The sequence below is a fragment of the Dinoponera quadriceps genome, unplaced genomic scaffold, assembly GCF_001313825.1.
Source record: "Dinoponera quadriceps isolate SergipeBrazil2010 unplaced genomic scaffold, ASM131382v1 scaffold5627, whole genome shotgun sequence".
NCBI lineage: Eukaryota > Metazoa > Arthropoda > Insecta > Hymenoptera > Formicidae > Dinoponera > Dinoponera quadriceps.
In genome coordinates this window covers 839-23,432 of record NW_014559544.1, presented here as the reverse complement: position 1 = coordinate 23,432, position 22,594 = coordinate 839, and the positions used below count along the sequence as shown (strand labels likewise).

The 22,594-nt window shown below is 35.7% G+C and overlaps 2 protein-coding genes across 2 annotated transcripts; one reads left to right on the top strand and one right to left on the bottom strand.

Annotated features, from left to right (window-relative positions):
* Nucleotides 1-2,476: 2,476 nt before the first annotated feature.
* Nucleotides 2,477-7,439, bottom strand: LOC106750403 (the record flags this gene model as incomplete). The annotated part of the gene is made up of 4 exons (XM_014630736.1): nucleotides 7,260-7,439; nucleotides 5,705-6,145; nucleotides 4,970-5,617; nucleotides 2,477-2,819 (listed from the first exon to the last, which is right to left on the bottom strand). Coding segments are annotated over exons 1-4 (1,612 nt in total), but the record flags the coding sequence as incomplete, so codon positions are not given.
* A 1,104-nt stretch (nucleotides 7,440-8,543) lies between these two features.
* On the top strand, nucleotides 8,544-14,024 carry LOC106750402 (uncharacterized protein C1orf112 homolog). The gene is made up of 10 exons (XM_014630734.1): nucleotides 8,544-8,613; nucleotides 8,715-8,789; nucleotides 8,879-9,025; nucleotides 9,132-9,352; nucleotides 12,354-12,511; nucleotides 12,761-12,954; nucleotides 13,030-13,175; nucleotides 13,334-13,433; nucleotides 13,538-13,703; nucleotides 13,786-14,024. The coding sequence occupies exons 1-10, from the start codon at nucleotides 8,581-8,583 to the stop codon at nucleotides 14,022-14,024; spliced, it is 1,479 nt and encodes a 492-aa protein (XP_014486220.1). The 5' UTR covers nucleotides 8,544-8,580.
* Nucleotides 14,025-22,594: the final 8,570 nt, after the last annotated feature.

Sequence of the window (22,594 nt, the reverse complement as noted above, 5' to 3'; positions counted from 1 at the left end):
GAGACATTTGTATTTTGACGCTCACTTCATACCGGTACACCTGGTAGAAATATATTTGCTCTAATCGATTGGAACATTCGCACAGAATCTACTGTAAGCTTGATTTAAACATTTATTTTTGCGATTTTGAGTGGTCTTTTCATTATTATTTCGAGTGAAAATATTATCACTTTCACTTGTTTTGAATGACATTCTGTTCCAAAGAATTTAGAGAAGAATTTAGAGAAGAATTATCAAACGATTTGTTTCTGTCTTGATCCTGAATTTCATTTATTTCCTTACTTATTTATTTTTTATTTAATTCCATTTCCTTGTTATGCACTTTAGATTAGATAAATATGTCATTTCACGGAGAACACGGTGCAGATGATGGAGAAGGAAGAGAAGGAGAGTCGAGATGACGAGTAATATTTAATCAGGGTAATTCGGTCCGTTGTAAAAGTAAATCGATGATATCGTTTGGCCCAGTTGCCAAATAGCCCAGTAGAACCGGGTTACCCAATAAATAGAGTCGGCTCAGCGTGGCGCGATCGTGAAAAACTTGAGCCCGATCGTATACACAATTGACAGAGCCCATTAACCCGCAACGATCAATCACGGTGTTTTCGCGAGATGCGCTCTATCGAATCGCGTGAATAGTCGCGAACTATAATTACTGGAGTTGGTAAAAAGGGTTACCGCGCGTGCAAACGAGGAAAAACTTAAAAAGAAAAAGTAATTAAATCAACGATAACCGAATTGAAATTTCCGCACGATTCGTACGCGACTTGTATTCACAAGAAGCGCACGGTGCTTGTACGCGGAGTGTGATATCTATATTGAAATTATTCCAGGTATGCGCGACTAGCGTGTCTCGTGTCTCTTCTAATTAGTCGGTTCAATTATGGTTCTACGCTTTCTTACCTCGTTGCTGCACGCGTGCACAACAAATTCGAGACACCCAATACAATGTCTAAAATCGGGGCGTAAAATATTTGAAAGACGTCTTTAAGATATCTACAAGTAAGACTTTCAAAGACGTCTTAAAAATATTTTTCAGATGTCTTATATCCCGATTTTAGATATTATGTTGTCTGCGATGTGAACCAGAAGATATTCAAAGATATATAGAAAAGCGTTATTTGTAAGCAATTTGAAGAATTACTAAAAATCGCCCTTTGCCAAAATAACAAAATTAACGAAAAATCACTTTATGGAAAATTAAAAATTTTTACGGCAACGTACAAAGAAAAAATTCGTTCGAAAGGATCTTGCCTATTTTTATATGGATTTTGGGCTCCTTGTGGCTAGTAGGTTTTAGCTGAAATGAAAGATTATTATTAAAATATCAAAATGTTACACAGATATAATCCTCTGAGTTAACGCTATTCAAAGATACATTCTTCGAAATATTAGAGAAACGCATTGAATGGAATTTTTTCTTCAATTTCACGATGTCCAGGGCATCTTCCTGTGACAGTAATATAAACTACTTTAAAATACTTGAAGTATTTAGCTTTTATTATTACTGACTCAGTTAAATACAATCAGCGTTATATATACTGTACCATTTTTTAGATGAAGAGTTATATGATTTTGAATTTTACATATAACACATAAGGTTGAAAATCGCACCCAACGAAAAATAATTCATTGAATCGATGTGAAATCCGCGTCGATTCAATATAATTTCGATTGTTCCGACGTCGATTTGATGTCAATTTGACGTCAATTCGATATTCTTTTTTCGCTGGGCAGAAATAATTTTAATTATAAAATAATAGAATTATAACTGCTCTAATTATAATAGCTTCGACTTATTATATATTATATGAAATATAAATATTTTGACCTATTATATATTATATGAAAGACTAAAGACGGTGTTCATAGTCGGATCTTATATTTAAGGCTGTTAAATTCATTTTCAGATATTTTGTAGCTAATAAAATAAGCCGTACAGCATCTAAAGATTAATTTAAGACAGCCTTAAATGTAAGACCCAACTGTAAATACCGGCTTAAAAAAATCATGTAATAATAAAAAGTTTCAATCTAGGGAATGGTAAAGCATACCGACTGTACCTGGACGTGAGATGCTTAGTCCTTTCAAATCGACTTTTTTTATTTAGAAATAACAATTTCTTTATTTGGAAATAACCATTTTTTATTTAAAAATAAAATAAGTTATGTCGTCGTGTGGAAGAAGAAAAGATAAATAATATTGTTCTTTAGAATCAAATGTCGTGTGGAAGAAGAAAAGATAAATAATATCGTTCTTTAGAATCAAATGAAGAAATTTAACTTCTCAAACGATTTGTCAATTTTAGAAACTTTTTCAACATCGGATATTAAATTTTCAATAATCTATCAATTCCTCTATCCGAGGGGTTCAAATAAGCAAAGTTCTTTGGATTTATTCTCCAATACATAAATGAACTCCTTTAGAATTCCTTTTTTTAGTGTTTGCGCTTCATCATAAAAATATAATTTCGCACCTGACTTGATCGGTTTCCTTGTTACACCGGGATTAGAGTTGATGGATGTCTTGATTATCGGCATGGTAGGTAGCTTGCTGCGCAACTCACTGATAAGCTTATCGTCGCCCGGCGAATTCTCCGCGTCGCTATCACTGTCGGCCGAGCTAACCAGCGATACCATTGTGATCACATCCGTGGTCTTCGAGTCCACGTAAGCTCTCACCCGTCCTCCACATCGGTCTTGCGTCCTCGCATCCTCCTCGTCTTTGCCGCCCATTCCTGAGGATGCTAGGAAACGTCTCTTCGCACTCCTTGATCTCCTCTTCAGAGGCGCCGATCTCACCGATCGTTCGCGCGATATCTAAAGAACAGGCATCTGATTTTCGTGCCACTTAGAGATTTCTTCGATTATTATATGATAATAAAATCATCGTCTATTAAATACTATCAGATATTTAAAAGTTGCAACACTTATCTCGATGAGTTTCATCATGCATTTTATATCCAATAGGAGAATTTGTTTTTCAATGATTCTCAAGTGATACATTTTTCTATTAAACATAGAATATTTTGCTAATTCATCGAAGTAAAAATATTATAACTTTTAACTTTTCGAGTTTAACAGGATTTTATGTCTCTTTATTGGTATTTATTTTTTTAATGGGATATATAAGCTCTAAAAAAATTAATGTTGCAACATATAATCTCAACACAACAAAATAATGATTGTAATGTATATATGTATAAAAAGTCATACATTTTCAGTACAATTTATTTCTATTACAATAAGTAATTCCTGTGTTAACAATTGATGTTATTTTTAAATACAAAAGCTGATTTGAAAGAATTAAGTATCTGATTCCAAAGTCTATCTTACATTGAGAAAAAAATGTTTGGTATTTGTAACTATTTTTAAGTGATATAGGAAAGAATTATAGTCAGAAGAATCATTTCTCTAATAAGTGTTACTACATAGAAAAAAAATAATTCTGTCGATATAACTGAATTTTCCGTTGCCTGGAAACCAGACAAAAACTTGGTTATGGGAACAGAAAAACTCCTGCAGGAAGTTTTTTATTTAGTCACTTACTCTTAGTTGTTTCAACTGAGTTTTAATGTAGCTGAATATTCAAACGAATATTTTTAGTCACGATAACATTTCTTGTCATCAAGTTTTCATTTAGTTTCTATTCAGGTGCAGGAACTGAATTTTCTTTCGTGTATAGTATATACGAGGTCTGTTCAAAAAGTATCGCGAATTTTGAATTTCCGCGGGTTACGTATATTCGATTTTCGATTTTTTTATGGCGTTATGTTGGTACTCTTGTCCCTCACTTATGCCGACAGGTTCGGCCATTTTGAATATTCAGTTTATCTTTGACAGCTGTTTTGCTTGGACGTGTTTTGGCTCGTCTTCGATTTTTGCCTATTCCAAAAAATGGATCAAAGAATCTAACAAAATTAAGTTCGCGGACGCATTCCGAATGTTGACTGTGGCATATGGTGAAGCTACCTTGGACCGAAGCAACGTTTATCGGTGGCACAAAATAGGCCGAGAAGATGTGAACGACGAAGAGCGTGNTATGCCGACAAGTTCGGCCATTTTGAATATTCAGTTTATCTTTGACAGCTGTTTTGCTTGGACGTGTTTTGGCTCGTCTTCGATTTTTGCCTATTCCAAAAAATGGATCAAAGAATCTAACAAAATTAAGTGCGCGGACGCATTCCGAATGTTGACTGTGGCATATGGTGAAGCTACCTTGGACCGAAGCAACGTTTATCGGTGGCACAAAATNATGTTCTCAGAGGGCCGAGAAGATGTGAACGACGAAGAGCGTGCCGGACGCCCGAGCACGTCAACAACAGACGAAAACATTGATGAAGTGAAGAAAATAGTATTGGCCAATCGTCGAATCACCGTTAGAGAAGTTGCTGAGGACCTAAACATATCGATTGGCTCGTGCCATTCGATTTTTACTAATGATTTGGGCATGAGACGGGTCGCCGCGAAATTCGTACCAACGCCCCTGCTCACACATCGTTGCTGTGCGCGAAGTTTTGGCCAAAAACAATACACTAATGATGCCGCAGCCACCGTATTCCCCAGACCTGGCCCCCTGTGACTTTTTCCTGTTTTCGAAACTGAAGAGGCACATGAAAGGACGACGCTACGCTACGATTGAGGAGATAAAGACGGCATCGAAGGAGGAGTTGAACAAGATCACAAAAAATGATTTTTTGAAGTGCTTCGAGGATTGGAAAAAACGTTGGCACAAGTGTATAATATCTGATGGGGATTACTTTGAAGGAGACAAAATAGATATTCATGAATAAATAAATAATTTTTGAAAAAACACAAAATTCGCGATACTTTTTGAACAGACCTCGTAATATCAGTGATAATAACCTTACATGTACATTTCTCCTATTATTTTTTTGGGTTAGAACCATAAGAAGATATAGTTGAGGCCAAAGATGATGATAATTTTAGTGCGATTTCTCGCAGTGTACCTTTGTGGAACCTTCCTCGCTCTTCTCCACAGCGTTTCTGCCAGTCTGCAGCCCACAGATGTTCGGTTTATCGCTTGTCACTTCGGTGAGACTCGGCGTGTCGATCACGATGTTTACCTGCACGCGTGCAGTGGACACAACATTCCCTTCTCCTCCTCCTCGCTTTTGCGGTGGTGCGGAATTCGTTCTTTTCGCTTTCTCCAACGAGATCATGGACGAGCTTTTCGCGAGAATGGCCTGTTTATTCTCGAGAACGATTGACGATCTCACATCCGTCATTGTCGTTTGTTTCTGCGTCGCGGTCTTGTCACTCGGTGTAGCGGACGCGCATCTTATCTCGAGCGACTTCATCGGGACGACCTTATCCGTCGCAGTATATTTGCTTGCTCCTACAGATCCTTTCGTCGATTTTTCGATCATGGGAACGAGAAAAGCACGATTAGTACCGCTGTGAAAACTCGTGCGCTTCTGTTTCGCCGAGGAGAAATCGTCGTTCGCAATTTTCGCTGATATGGCCGCGTTTTCCGGTTTCAAGGATGCGGATGAAGGACTCGAAGAATGGAGGCTCATGCAGTCGATGCTTATATGCGTTCTCTTCTTTTCCTCGGCGCTCATGTTAGCATTATATTCTTCTCTTTCATCTTCTTTCTTCGCGTTTTTCGCCACATTTTCCTCGTTCTCTCTCGAATTGTTCTTCGTTGTTCCGGACGCGACCTCCGGCTTGTCGTTATCGACCTTGACTTCTTTTATTTGATTCTCCAGATCGTCGTTTTTTGATTGGCCGGAAAGATTACTCAGCTTCTCTCCAGTGTTACAACAGGGAACCTTTTCATAACATCGAACAGGATTAGGTTCTTTCCTCGGCAGAGGAGTCGCCGGGGCGGACATCGACAATTCGGAATCACAACGGTTCTCTACAGCGAAACCGTGCGCTAAGAAGATGTCGATGTTCGCTCTATTCTCCTCGCGGTGCTTCCAGGCGAGCCTTAGCCGTTCGGCGAGCTCTTGCCGCGAATAGAGGATCGACGCCTTTTCAGCGCCGACGATGTAGCTTCGACCGCCGGATCGGCCGCTCGTCGTCTGCCTAGGCCGACCTGGGATTTGCCGGGCAACCACTTCCACTCGCTCGAGCTCGCCGTCGCAACCTCGCCGATCATCATTCCATGCGACTCGCACCTGCCAGTGGAGTATAAAACTTAATGAGCAGCGGAAATCTGGTGGTCGCTTTCATAGAAATTTCCCCAGATTTTCTCAGATGTAGCATAGATTCCGATTAGAATACCCAAAATTGTGTCATAATAGGTTATCCCATTATGATACCAATTAGGATCCGATTTTTATTCCAAATATTGGATGAAGCTTTTTTTTTTTATGATATTGATTGCCTGCATATTACGGTTTGCTTCGTTCTGCGTGCGACTGTCATCATCAGAATCAATGACAGTTTGACTAAATATCAGTTTAGGAAATTAACAAACGGGGTTATATATTTTTTAACGTTACTATACTTAATAGCGCGTGTGTGTATTTGTACAATGTAAATACTTAAAGTATTTCGTATATTTTGTTCAGCTGTAGTATAAAATGGAAACCAGAAAAATCTCTGGAACCTATTGGGAATGACCAAATAGGACCTGTTTATGTTTTTCACTTAAAATTATATATTTAGAACATTATATTAACTAGAGAGAACTTACGTAGATTCCCCAATTAGAATTCATAATTATTTTGGGAAATCTGACTAGATCCCATTATTAGATTCTAAGAAATGTTCTATACGAGGCCTACATTTAATTTTTGAGAATTTCTCGCAATGAAGCAGGAGCACTATAGAATTAGCATATAGTATTATTCTAATGTTACTTATGTTTCCGTCTACAATATTTATTTGATGTTTATTTAAACTACTCAGATATGTCGTTATGTTGGCGATTTATACCTAAACTTGAGTTTTTATATTCTCCATCCATAATATAATAATAGATACTATTCGCGATTAACATTGTATAAAATTATTTGTTTTCGTCGACAAAAAGGCCCCACTGAAAATCGAAAGGTTTGGACTGAAAGAAATATATTTTCAAACGATATATTTATCGATTTGAAGATTATTTTCTTTAATTTCATATATTAAAATAATCAAAATAGCCTCTTATTTGCCTTCCTATGGTCAATAATTTTAATTAATGCGCATCAATAGAATCTTTATATAATATTTTATAAAACTTTGGTTCCATTTGATCGAAATAGGAAGACGAAGGTATCGTTAGATCCGTATCGGCTGACGAACCTTGGGTTTTTCAGCCGCATTCCCGGCGAGTTTGCTTCGCGCGATTGGGTTCGCATATATTTGCAAGGACTTGTCGTCTTCCGCCGATCGCTGCCGCCTGATGTGATGTCGGCGCGGTGTCGATTGTTGCAGTGACAATTGCCTGATGGGTCCTCGCATCGTTCTCCTGCTATTGGACATCTTTGAATGCCGATGGTCTCTCAGTGCATGTTATCGACGATGTAAAAGCTCACTCAGCGAAGAAAAACAGCCAGCACTCACGTTTGACGGCGCGCACGGCCGAGCGCCGACTGACTGACTGACTGCTTTCATCCCTTATTCTCTACCACCCTCTGATGTACTAAGACTAAGCCCGATTTACTAACACTCCCGGCCGATAGGCAGATATATCGCTCTTTCTCCATCTCTCTCATTCTCTCTTCCTTCACTTTGAACGGGTGGGGTCAATACATACTGTTACTACACCAGTACTACCATTATGCACAAATGCATGCTCCGTCATTACCTCAATTACAGACACTGTTAATCTTTCAGTCAGGGTGGTCGAACTCGGTGATGTAACATTGCGATGTCTATGCAGGCGTTATATATGGCGCGATATCAGCCCCGAATTTTACGTGAGTCCAATCCGCCCGACGAAATCGATAAAAATGGTAATGAAATGGATAAAAGGGATCTTCGAAGATGGCGACTAATCTCATTGATGTTTTTTTATCGTATCCTTGAGGTGCGCGCTCGTTCATGGCAAATACGGTGGCCTGGATTCGCAAGCCTCAGGGACGAAGAATTAGCATCTCGATTGAAAATCGCATCGCTCATCCGTTCCTTGTGACTCAGACTGGTACACGTCGCTCGCCTTCAGCGCTTCGTCACGTGTCGGAACCACCCTCTCTCGCGTGCCCTTCACCATCGCCCCATCACCGCCGCCAGCTTTTACACCCGGTAGCCACGTGCTGTTGTTTGGAGTCGTCGAAATCACCGCGAGACTCCGTACCAAACTCGAACTCCGCCGGCAGGCAGCCAGTCACCCAGTATTATTGATCAAAACTTTGCCCATCATCTGACAGCTTGTTGTCCGCAGTTGCCATGGCGTCGAGCGATCATTCGAATTCGTCGACGGATCGACTTCTTTTCTCCACTTCGTTCGCCTCCTTGTACCACCCCCGATACTTCGGTTACAACGGCTTGCTAACGATGACGTAGAAATTGAAACGGAGAAACTTTCGTCAAATCGACGAAACTGCCGTCGATTAGACTGGCCGGCCAGCCGAAGGTTTAATTAGCTCTCTTCTTATCAGGAAACTTTGAGCATTGGCAAGAAATGTTCGAAGCTCTGTTTCCTCATATGCAAACGGTTAATAACAAGAGATTAGATTCGATTACGCTGCCTAGTCTACGAGCGTTCTTCCCTTCTTGCCTATTGCGATAATTTATGTTATTTGTGTGTTCTTTCAGAATATGTCGGACTGTGATATATCGTCCAACTTCATCGAACCGAACGATCTCAACAGTCAAGTGTCGAGATTACAAATATCCTTTAATACATATCATTACATATATATTCGCTTGTTGCGTTCAGCGCAATTGATCCTTAACACTTCTTTTATTTCATTTATTACGTATTACTGGCGAGTGAAAGTTTCACTCTCGACACGGAGTGTCTGTTGCAAACGTTGGAACGATGTTTCCTCATTTGCGCGGCCGAGTCGCTCGACAAGCAAGTTTTCCAAAAAATTTTACCGACCGCTCATCGTTCGCTGTTGGAGGTAATTTGATAAATCTTATTACTTATTAATTTTCAAACATTTCATCTATCTAATGCCGCTTTATTTTTAACGCGCTACTATATCATTGATTTTTACAATACCAAAGGTCGTAAAAGCTATCGGCGAAAGAACGAGCGATAATGAGAAAATCCATGATCTGGACGACGTGAAGCACAAATTGCAATTCTGCGATGGACTGCTTGTTTTTTGGTGGAAGTGTATGGAACATGTTTCCGCTTTCAAAAAAATTCGGGCTTTTTATGTTGCATCGCTATGTAATAATCTGCCGGAGACGATAAAAATTATCTTCGAGCATTGCAAAGCCAGGTATCGTATTCATGCACTGAAAAAAGCGATCGGATTGACAAAATCGGTGCTTATCCTTATTACAAAAATATTATGTCCACTGAATACAAATTACATGTTGGTGCAACGATACGTTGCGTTGATACAATTGCTAACTATTGCAGTCGTTGAATCAATTAATAATTGATAATCGATTGCGGTAATTATACAATTTGTTTAATGAACGAAGGATTATGCTTAAAAAAATTTTTCTTATAGATAAATTGATATAGAATATATAGCTGGAAATAATTGATTATATACAATTATATAAAATTACACACACACACACACACACACACACACACACACACACACACACACATATATATAATTGTTATATATATATATCAATATACATATTTATATACAATATATATAAGGGTGCAAATTAATTCAGTGTCTTTTTTAGAAGAAATTGTTATCTTTATTTACGAAAAACTAATACAACATACAAACATATCAATCTTTAAAATATTCGCCCTTATTTTTTAATACTTTGTTTCATTTATCGGGCAGCTGACGAATCCCCTCTCTAGATGATGGCTTTGAATCAATAAAGTTGTCAATGCATTTTCAGGTCTCTTCCATGCTATTAAAATGTATATCTGCCAAGTGGTGTTGAAGCGATAGATAATCGGAATAGATGGTAATTCGAAAGTATTAAGTCCGGTGAGGTTGCATGAGGGAGGATTTCCCAACTTAATGAATACATGGTGTCCTTCGCCCCTTTTGCGACATACAGCCGAGCGTTATCGTGTTGCAAGATGACTTGCCAGATGACTTATTCCATGGCCAGTAAACGGTGTCTTTCTTTCTATTGTGTCGAATGAATAAGTTGTTGATAATATTCAACATTAATTGTCTCACCAAGTAGCAGCAATTCATAATACATCACGTCTTTCATATTCTACCAAATGGACAATAAAACTTTTGCGTGAATATTAAGTTTCGCAGTCGATGGTTGACCAGGATCAAGCCATGATTTTTTTTTAAAGTTGTCGTGCAAAACTCATTTTTCATCGCCAGTAATGATTTTCTACAAAAAGTCCTTTATTTTATATTTTAACAAAAACATCGCCGTGTCGAACCTCCTCTGCTTGCTCTCCGGGCTGAGTTCGTGTGGAATTCATCGGCCAGGTTTCTGAGTTTTTCCCAGCTTATGTAAGCAAATGGAAATTGATTGACGGGTTACTCTTAGTTTAATGCAAACTTATCTTGAGTTTGAACAGTATTTTTAATCAATAACCGCTCAAGCTCCTTATCTTCAAATTTTTTCGGCGCGCCAGGACTTTCTTTATTAACAAGAAAGAAATCATCATCTCTAAACTTTTAGTATTACTTTTTATAAGTTATATGTTACAGCGTCTTCCCCCAAAGATGTGCAAATTATATTTACATCCTCGGCAGTATTTTTTTTACTTGAAAAGTAAAAAGAATGCAGTATCTAATATGTTGTTTGTTTATGGCCATTGTGTTCGATACTGTTTTGAGATGTTATGTCGTCAGTTTTGTCAAATTATATAACGTGTTTTAAACTTTTTTTAATGTGATGTGTGAATGTAAATTGATGCTTCAAAACCCACTAAATGGTGATGAGATATTTGAATTTAAAATGAAGTTTATAATTGATTAATACGTTCGCTGCTAACTACGAGTATACTCGTAGTTGTTAGCGAACGTGTTAAAGATAAAGGCACTGAATTAATTTTCGCATCTAATATATACAGGATGTTGCATTTTAATTTCTTCAAACTTTTTTTTTGAAAAATACGCATTTTTGAAAAATATGTTTCATACGAAAATCATATATTATCATATGTTGACATTTGTTTGCGATGATCTTGAGAAGTGTTATCAAGGTCAATGAAAAATCTTAAATGAAACCCCCCCTATTTTTCATAGCATATCCTTGTAGTTGACATTGAGACATTTCCGAAACAGAGATTGCAAACCCTTTTTCCATAAGAACTTTCCTAGTTATAGGCTTTGAAAGATATACTACCGCCGGCATTAGCGTTAACCAACACACACACGCACGCACGCACGCACGCAAAGAGGTGTAAATCCGGCCGCGCAACTTCCACGTCGTGCATCTTGATTAAAATTAATGCTGGTGGTAAGTTATCTTCGAAGTAATTCGCATAGATTTTAACGGAAATATAGTAGTATTTTGGGAAGCTCTTGACATCAGAATCTGCAATAGGGAGTGCAATTAAAAAAAATTGCTGTGACTTTGACCTGACCTTGATAATGCGTTACAAGGTAAAATTTTTAACAATATTAAATCGACCAATATGTATTATGCAACTTTTTAAAAATATTTTTCTATATAATGCTGTATTTTCGAGATATTTGACCGTTGCTAGACTTTTGGGATATATATATCTAATATTTGATTATATATGTCCATATGAAAAAAATGTTGAATAAAAAAAATAGTTTCATTCAATTAAATGTTGACATCACGAAAAGTCACAAACATAGCATTACTAAGCATTTACTTGTGTTTTTACAACACACTGAGAAAAAATTGTTTGATAGTTATGACTATAACCACATACGTACATAATGAAAAAATTATGATTTCATTTTTGTAGTAAATATTATCATAGTATCAGTGATAATAATTCTTATATTGCTACTTCTTATATCGTTACTACTACTTTTTTATTAGAATAACAATGAGAAAATATAATTGATGTCGAAATTATATCTATAAATTTTGATGAGATTAACCATTTCTTTCGATGTAAATATATACAAGATGTTCTCCACGAGGAAACCGACAAACTTCTAGTTTTAAAAATGACTAATAGAACACTTTAGAAGTTTGTCAGTTTCTTCGCGAGCACTTTCTATAATTACATATGATTATGCGATATCTATTGAATTTTCAATATTACTACGAATATATTATGTAGAGGAGACAATTCGCACATCGAATAATACAGGAAATAAAAATATTGTTGCAAAATCGCAGCCCAAAGACCTACGGGGTATTATTGAGCGGGACGATGCAAGAATTGAAGAATTTGTTTTTGCGGGCGGGCGCGATCTTCAAGCTATTCTTTGCTACTTTAGACGGTGTAATCGTCTTCGACACGGATGTGGAATCGGAAACGGAACTGTTGACGAAAGGTGAGCGATCCTATTACGTCCTAACGACTCTTTAACCCGAACCATTTTCGCCCTTATCGAACACATCCTGCCCTTGCCTTCTCGCCAAAATAGAAAGGTCTCCAATATGACTTCCTATTTGACTGTTACGTACTTATTCGCGAAGAACACTTAGTAAAGTGTAAAGTAGTTCAAATTCTGGATTTGCTTCACTCTCACTTTGATCGCGATCTCTATCTTTTAAACGTCATTTTAAGTTTTATATTTCAGTGGTGGATGCGCATGGTAGCATCGCTTCTATCGCGAACGGGATGGATACGAAAACATATATAGAGATATCAGAAGCGTTCGCCAAGTTGGCTGTCGATTATCAAAGCGATATAAAGTATGCGTCACCGAACAGCGTGATAACGCACCTTGCTCAAATGGCGAAAGATGCGTCTTGTCTTTTGTCCACGATCAAGGTATATAAACATGTGACTGAAAAACGAACAAATAAATATTTGACAATTATAAATGTATATGATGATTATGCACAGGATCAAAACGATAAGAACGTCGAAAGAACTACACTGGTTGTTATGCGTTTGCTGAAAATAGTCGAAAAATTAACGAGGGTTTATGACACATTTCTTACGTATGAAACGTTATTGTGTCTGATTGAACTTTCAACGGGGATGCACGGGTGATGAACCTTTTATTAATCATTTATTTCCTCATTAATGACAAGAATACGAATCGCACTGTTAAAAAAAGAAATATGTGAAAATTATACGAGATCAGAGCCGTATTATTGAAAACTTTGTATTTTATTGACAATATTTGTATAATTATTCTTCACAGATATTCATACCTGAATTTAACAAAAAGCGGTGGAAAAACAATATCAGTTAATGCTGCACCCTTTTTAGATACTATTTTCGATCATGACGATTTTAAACAGGTAAAATCTAAAAGTGTGCCACTACTCTCTCTATTACGATTAGAAATGTTATAATTATTATCTCTGCTATAATTAGATCTGCCCGTACAACGCTCACATTTTAGGCGTATTTTGAGTTCGGGAAAAGGACAGACGTGTGTCAGTTGAATTACCATCTACTTACAATCGCCGTCATGAAAAAACTGAACGGCATGTCTTATGAGCATCACTGCAAATGGTCTTTAGGCGAGGACTCAATCTTAGACATCGCGTTCATGCATATAGAATATCGTAAGTAACGATGTTAGAGCCAAAGTTGAAGCTAATAAAGTAAAGACTTAAATAAAATCAAACCGTTTGCTTCCGTCGATAGTCCAAGGAGAAATCGTTGTCGGAGAATTGCGACTGCCAGGCAACCATGAAATCGGTGAGCGGCCACGTTTGTGCAGTATTTACGAGGCCACTTTAGTACCCATCTGCGACCTGATTAGTCAAATCCCTTCTGAAGCCTTCTACACACTGGAGTTGCTTTTGCTGAAGCATCTGTTATCCGGACGCTTTTGGAGTTCCCTGTTGAGTTCGGACGTTTGGTGCTTCATTGGCAGGTGCTGATTAACATCAAATAGAAAGCGAACAATAAAATTATCGTAATAATTAATTAAGAGTGTATTCTCATTTGAAACGTTTGTAGATGATTTTTAGAATGTTTTTGTAAATAATTTTTAGAATTTTTATTTTAAACTATAAAACGTGCAATTCTGAAGTTTTACAAAAATATTTATTTATTCTTTAACTATATATAATAATTTCTACACATAATTATCTTCGATATTAATAAAGTGATACATCCACTGGGTATCCATTAACTAACAGTAATATAATATCAATGTTAAAATTTCCCACTCAACAATGTAACTCCTATATAACGCACGCATTATATTGCATTTACATTGTTAAGTAAGAAATTATAATATTAATGTTATGTTATTGTTAGTTGGTATTCACTGGGTACAAAAAGACAGTAAAATTATAAAATTGTAATATAACTGTTATAACATTTTTGTTATATAGCTTTTTATTTTCAAGTTATATGGCAGCAACTGAATAGGTTGATTGAGTTGTAGCTATGCCTTTCGTTCAACGCTGCACAAGATTATTTATAATTTTATTAATATTGCCCCAGCAAAAATTTTTAAATATAATTATATATGATCATCAGTGTTTGCCGGTATCTAGATAAAATTATCTAAATAATCATCTAGATTAATAAATCGATCATTTTTATCTTTATGGAAGAATCTTTATGGAAAAATATCTAGATTTTTACTTTATAGAAGAATATCTAGATGGAAGATATACAAAATGTCTTCATCTTCATCTTAGATAAAAACATGTTATCTTATCTGAAAATGATCTGAAATGATGTTATGGTCTATATTCTGAACTCACTTTTCAATAAAATGAATAAAATAATATAGACCTATACGTTAAGCCCGTATCAGACTAGGAATTGGAGATTAGATTTGGACAAAATATAATCGTTTTACTCTAACTTATTGCACCAATTCAGCAATGCAATTAAAAAGAACAAACTATTTGTTTCAATTGATCAATCCACTTTAAGCCCGATCAAACTGTCGATTGTGAAGATCGACCTGACTGCTAATTGCGATTGCTAACTCTTAATGGACCAATTACAATAGACTAGTTACATGACGCTTCACTATGATAGGCCTCTCAAGAGTCGACAATTGTAACAGTCAGTCAGATCAGCCTTCACAGTCAGTAGTTTGATGTGGGATTTATAGAAAAAAGACTGAAATAATGACTGCATTCAGAACAGAACACAGCGATTAGTGAGCAGTCAATGATTATTGGCTTTTTTTGTTAGATCTTTAAATTTAGAATTCTGCGACACTTTCAGTCACAGCAGCAATGTTTTCGGTTGATCTGGCTGGCCGAGCACAGGTTGGGGTCTTTACATCACTAACTTGACCAAAACGCTCCAATTTCTTGATTAGGTTAACAATTGTTGGACGGGAAGGTATTTCATTACGACTGAAAGCAGTACGAACTTAGAAACTGTCTTCGCGAAATTTTAACCATTTTTATAATGAATTTTCACAATTTTTATACGTTGCTAAAGAGTATATCGTTCCATTTTCGTTAACCATATACTTTTCAGTTGCCAGCTACTAAGGAATGGCAGTTCTATCTTTAATAGAGTAAAAATGGCAAAAAATTTAAAATGAAACCTTATAATAGAAAACCTTGTATTTAAGGTTGTCTTAACCCATTTGCATCCATAAGCGGAATATTCCACGCATCGATGCAAATGGGACGATCGTTTCCTATCACCAAGCGCGGAATATTCCGCGAGCTGCGACTTTTTTTTATCACCGCTCGCGGAATATTCCGCATATGACACAGTTCATGTTTTGTTGTCAATCTGTGAACATTTGAGCTATTTTCATTGCATTCTTAAATAAACCATGTTAAATAAACTTTACCAACTATTCGGAAGTCATTTACTGTAGAAGTTTACTATGTACGGTAGAACGAGTGTACTGTAGAAGTTAACGAAAATAATAAAACTGCCGATATACGACCGTGTACGGTGATACGGGCCATCCGTCAGTTGAACGCCGCTGATGTCTGAACACAGAAACTTAAGTAGAGTCATGATGCAAATGGGTTAAATACATCTTCAAAAATTTCTTAGCCAAGAAAATGATTCGTATAGATATTGTTTCGATTATTTTACTGGCTAAGAAATATTTGAAGATGTATTTAAGACGGTCTTTAAATATAAGGAAAAATATAAGATCATATATGAAATTTGCCCCTATATAACCATGTCTGACCATACATAATTAAGTATGATTATGTATAATTAATGATTAATGAGCACGAGCATAATATGGCAGATAGCGCACTGATCTACTATACTAGTGGTTCCGGGTTCGATTCCGATAGAAACTAAAAATATTTACGCTTGTGTCTCCTCTCGGAAAGAAGTGGCAACCTACCAAGAGTATCTTTGCCATGAACGACTCTCAGATTTGCCGTTCGGAACCGGCGTTAAACTGTAGGTTCCATATACTAATCAGCGTGCGCATCACAAGCATTATAAGAGAGGTCATTACACTCGGATACGAGTAACAGGACTCGAAAGATGTATAATTAATTATACTATTGTGCTTTTTTAATGCTATAAAAAATTTATGGCCATTTTTTACTTTGAAATTTATAGAAAGACTTATTAAGACCTGCACAGAGAAAAAATATCACTTCATATCCCTCTGTGGTTTCGATTCCAACGGCGACCGGTCACCCAGCCATCTTCTAACCACGGTCATTATTGCTTTACTATAATGACCGCTAGTACTGATTCCAATGGCTCTTGGCGAATTCGATTGGATGTACTAAGGCTTGTTTATAGCTTTTTTCTTATATTTAAAGATCATTTTAAATACATCTTCAAATATTTCTTAGTCAATAAAATAATCGATACAACATCTATACGGATCGTTTTATTGGCTAAGAAATTTTTGAAGATGTATTTAAGATAAACTTAAATATAAGAATGGATTATAAATAAGCCTTAGTGCGCACCAGTGAATCCAATTGAATTCGTTATCTGACAATGTTTTTTTGACTTATGCTTACATAATGTATCCTTATACTGCTCACAATACATTGTAATGATATATTTATTAACAAACGTAAAATCATTTCAATAATAGATGACATGCAACAAATATTGATATAATGTATGTTGGTATACTAGAGACCGCGTGATTGCTTTTGAGTTTTTAATCGAACATTTTATAATATTAATAGTTAATCTAAATATTAAGTTAGTTGGAAACAAATTCAAGGAGATTAAAGTCAAACAGGAATACTAAATAAAAAAAAATCTTTTTCTTTATGTATATTTTGTGCTAAAATGAGCACAATTTTTAGTAAATATTAGAAACTTACTTGATAAAACATTTTTTATGTACAGGGTGTTTAAAAAAACCATTCAATATTTATATGATAGATAATACACATTATACTGAGTAAAAAAATCTTAGTAAACGTAGGTCGAACGTTCAACCGTTTCTGAAATATAAACATTTTCATATGTTAGCATCATGAGTGACTTATTGGTTTTTATGTGTCGCATGTGACGTGAGAAGATAATCTGTCTAAATCTTTTTCAGTACAAAAGGTTTCGTACAAAAAGTTCCTCCTTATATCTCCATACATGATTGGCATCTTCTTCTTACAGAGTCGCGAATTCTTCTGAAAATTCCAAGTCTCCATCATATTATTTGACAAGCATGCTGGATTTGGTCATGTTATTTTTCTAAGTCATTTATCGGCGAAGAATTCACTATGCTTTTCAAATATTCCCTTAAAAGAGCCCAGAAGATTTAAATCAGGGGATTAAGCGGGTCATGAAACTGATCCATCGCGTCTAATCTACCTTTGACTGAATACTATGTTTAAATGTTCTCTCATATAATGCACAAAATGAATTAGAGCCTCATCATGCATATATCACATCGATAATTTTTGAGCCAAAGATATGTATTCTAAGAACTGAGGTAATGCATTCACCAAGAAATTGAGATAAGCATCAAAGCCGTGATTTAGGAATATTACAAGGCCAATGATCTTTCACAATGCTCATCCAACATACGACTTAACGAAAATCGGTGATAAGTAAATCATGATATTAACATACAAAAATGTTTATATCTCAAAAATGGTTGAGCTTTCGATCTATGTTTATTAAGGTTAATTAAGGTTTTTTTATTCAGTATGGTGAATATTATCTACCATATAGGATGAGGCAAAAATATGGAAACCCTGAAAAATCTAAAAAAATATAAGTTTTACAGAAAAGTGTTTCGGATAAAAGTTATAAGGTTTAAAAAGATCTATTTACTGATCTTATTAGTTTGGCTTTGAATGGCGTCACCAAAGTCGAAACAAGGTCAAGTTGAATTTTTTTAATATAACCTCCTATTATCATATATTTTTATAGCCATTGTTGAGACGTTTTCAGAATATTACAATAAAGCTTCTTTTGGTTAAGAACTTCCTAAGATATTTTAAACATTATTATGATACTTTTTAATATCAAATATGAAATATTTCGTAAAGTAAAGGAAGAGGATCCGGCCATCTAAGGTAAGATTGAGGAAGAATCCGATTATCTAAGGCAAGATCGAGGGAGGATTTATCTTTCTAAAGCAAGTATGATAAATTATAAACAACTGATAATGAGTAGCCATGAAAACAACAGATTTTGAGTAGCTCTGTAATTATTAGAATGTTTATATTGTTCGTTTTATTTTGAAAAAATAGATCCTCCTCTTGCTTTAGACGTCCAGATCTTCCTCTTTTACTTTATGAAATATTCATAACTTATACTAAAATATATATGATAAATTTTAAAATATCCCAGGAAACTTTTAACCAAAAGAAGCTTTATTATAATGTTCTGAAAATTTTTCAACAAGGGCTGTAAAATATGCAATAAAAAATACAGGATCACATTTAAGAAATTTAATTTGATTTTGTCCTGACCTTGGCGATGTCATCTAAGGTCAAATTGATAAGATCAATAAATAAATCTTTTTAAAGCTCCGGAGTAGTTAACTAAGAACTCCGCGTTGACGGTAGCGACACAGTTCAAAACGATAAAAGGATGAATCAATAGAGTGCGTCTAGCAAGCACTACAAATGCTTTGAAGCGTTTTTCTTTCTTCATCTATTTTTTGGATCCGAATAAAGGAAAAAAAGAAGGAGAAACACTTTGAAACATTTATAGTATTTACTGGATTGTACTTATACGCGTGAAGAGTGATATGTTGACAACGAAATTTTGTATTGCGTGCCATTTTATTATTATTTCTTTAATTGTGCAAGAGTGGCTTATGACATATTTGTTAAACCCGTAAAAATGGACGAAAATTAAGATTAGCCTAGAATTTTATACGTAGGAGCATATTTTTTACTCTTTTTAACAATTGTGAAAGCGTATATTTTCCTACATGAATAAGGCCTTATTTCACGTACGTTTTACGGCTGTTAACTAACAAGAAGGAAAAGGAGAGTTTTCATCCATTTTCACAAAAGCCACGCAATTATTATATAATATTTCTTAACGTGTCATTTCTTGCTTATGACATCACAATTAAATCCAATATGGCCGCGGCGACTATTTCGGAACCCTATTCTTAAACCCTATAACTTTTACTCGATACACTTTTCTGTAAAACTTATATTTTTCGAGATTTTCCAAAGTTTCCATTTCAAAGTTTCTTTTTTCTTCATCCTGTATAAATATTCAATGGTTTTTTAACATCTTATATAATCATATATGATCATATATTGGGTTGGCAAATAAGTTCGTTCGGTTTTTTGACTGGTATAAAATACAATTTATTTAATATACAAAATATATACTAATCAATAATGTATTGACCTGTCTTTTCTATGACTTCTTGCCATCTTTTTACCAATTTCATAATCCCACATTCATAAAACGTCTGAGGTTTACCGGCAAAAAACTGATCCAGTTGCGTTTTAACAGCTTCATTATTAGCAAAGTTGTTCCCGTTCAAAAAATTTTGCAGCGACCGGAACAAATGATAATCAGAGGATGCCGGTGAATAAGGAGGGTGAGGCAAAACATCCCAGCCAAGCCTTAACAATTTGTTCCGAGTAGTTAATGAAGTATGGGGTCTGGCATTGTCGTGGTGGAAGACGACTCCTTTTCGATTTGCCAATTCTGGACGTTTCGAACGTATTGCTTGATTCAATTTCGTTAATTGNTGATGGTAAGAGCTCATAATAAATGATACCTTTATAATCCCACCACACTGAGAGCATAATTTTCTTCGGGTGCAATCCTGCCTTCGAGATTGTTTGTGATGGTTCACTGCTGCTTCCCCATGATCTTTTACGTACTACGTTATCGTAGACGATCCATTTTTCATCTCCCGTAACCAACCGCTTAAAAAATGGATCGTTTTCTTGGCGTTTCAGCAGCACGTCGCAGATGGAAATGCGAGCGGTTAAGTTGGCCTCGGTCAATTCGTGCGGCACTCAAACATTGAGGCGAGAAACGTATCCCAACTTACGCAAATGGTTTTCTACACTTGTGTGGGATATATTAGTGTCGTAGCAATCTCTCGTACTGTTTGCGATGGATTTTTGTCGACGGTATTCTTTATTACAGCTGAATCAATCTCTGCTGGACGACCAGAACGGGATGCGTCATTAACATCAAAATCTCCAGAACGGAATTTGGCAAACTATTTTTGACACACACGTTCTGTTAAAGCATCGTCCCCATACACATTACAAATCTTCTTATGAGCTTCCGCAGCTCGTTTGCCTTTTTTGAAATAAAAAGGTAAAATATGGCGAAAATGGACGTTCTTTTCTTCCATATTTGCAACCGTGCAGTACGCACAATACTCTGGTATTAACCGGCGTATGTTTTCAAATAGGTTAGGTGGAACGTCGCTTTTCAGCTGCGCAAGCGCGTTGTGCGATAGCGCTGTGGAAAAGAGATAGCAGAACGAGTAAACCTACTCCGATTAAAAAACCGAACGAACTTATTTGCCAACCCAATATAACCAATGTGTGCCTTAGATGATTTCAGATTCATCTATTAGGGGTATGCAAAAGTTTCCACCACCACCGATACACGTCATTATATTCGCTATATTATAATGAAAATCCGAGAAATTTATTTTAGATGATATGAAGATGATTTTGTTTCTGATTTAGCTAGATGAAAAATTAGATAAATAGCGCTACTTATCTAGATAATTTTTTATATGATATTGTTTTCATGAGGAACTTTATAAAAATTTATAATAAAAATTTATACTAAAAAATACGCATATTATAAAATTGCACAATGGTTAAGTAATTCATCAACGTAATCGCTCTAAATTTAAGGATTTAACAAAAAATACCAATAATCATTGACTGTTCACTCACAGTCGACGGTTTGATACTTAGACTTAACACGTTCACGCCAGGGCCGATTTTCATGTTTTTCGCTGTGAGGCGGCGCTCGAATTCATGCTGCGCTTCATCTGGCGGCGCCATTCAAATTTCAATTATTTAAATTTTCAACTATACGGCAATTTTTTCCAGTTACTAAACGAACTATATTTTTGATGGTGAGCGACGACTAAACGAATGTTCAAGCGTGACCCACCGGTGATGCACGCCGCCCGATGGCTCAGTATCGTGTGACCCACCGGTGATGCACGCCGCCAGATGGGACAGTCGAGCGTGACCCACCGGTGACGCACCCCGTCGTGAACGTGTTAAAGTAGATTGATCGATGGAATCAATGGTCTGTTCTTTTTGGTCGCACTGCTGAACCGGTTCAATAAGTTGGAATAAAACAAGTATATTTTGTCTCATTCTAATTTATTATACCAGTTCAACAGTGCAGCTAAAAAGAACAAACTAAAGGAAACAAGTCGGAATTTGTTAATTCGTTTCGTTAAATTTAGTCTCTAATCTCTAATCTGGTACGGTCTTAACGCGTAGATCCATATTATTTCATTCATTTGATCGAAAAGTGAGTTCAGAATATGGACCATAACATCATTTCAAATAATTTTTAGATGAAATAACATGTTTTTTATCTATGATGAAAATGAATATATTTTTTTCTTCCGTCTAAATAAAGATAAAGATGACCGATTTTATTATTTATCTGGATGATTATTTAGATAATTTTATGTAGATACGGGCAAACACTATACATAACTATATAAAATCATATGGAAATATAAAAATTATGCATGTGATTCTTTATATGATAATATATAATTCTATACCATTTTATACATAATTATATGTTGTGCTTCCCGATTTTTATAAACGATTATAATCGTTTAATCATTATACATAATTATAATATATATACCCACACATCACAGACGTCCTAAAGGATGTCCTGAAGTAAAGATATTAATGTGTAGAAATTACTATATATTTTTAGCTAACACATAGCTAAAAATTTGTGCAAAACTTCAGAATTGGTATGTCTTATACTTTTTTTATAAAAGAATTTGAAAATCATTTACAAAACAATGTTTCACGTGAAAATACTTCCTTAACTGTTTAAATGCCAACGCAACGTGATTGCG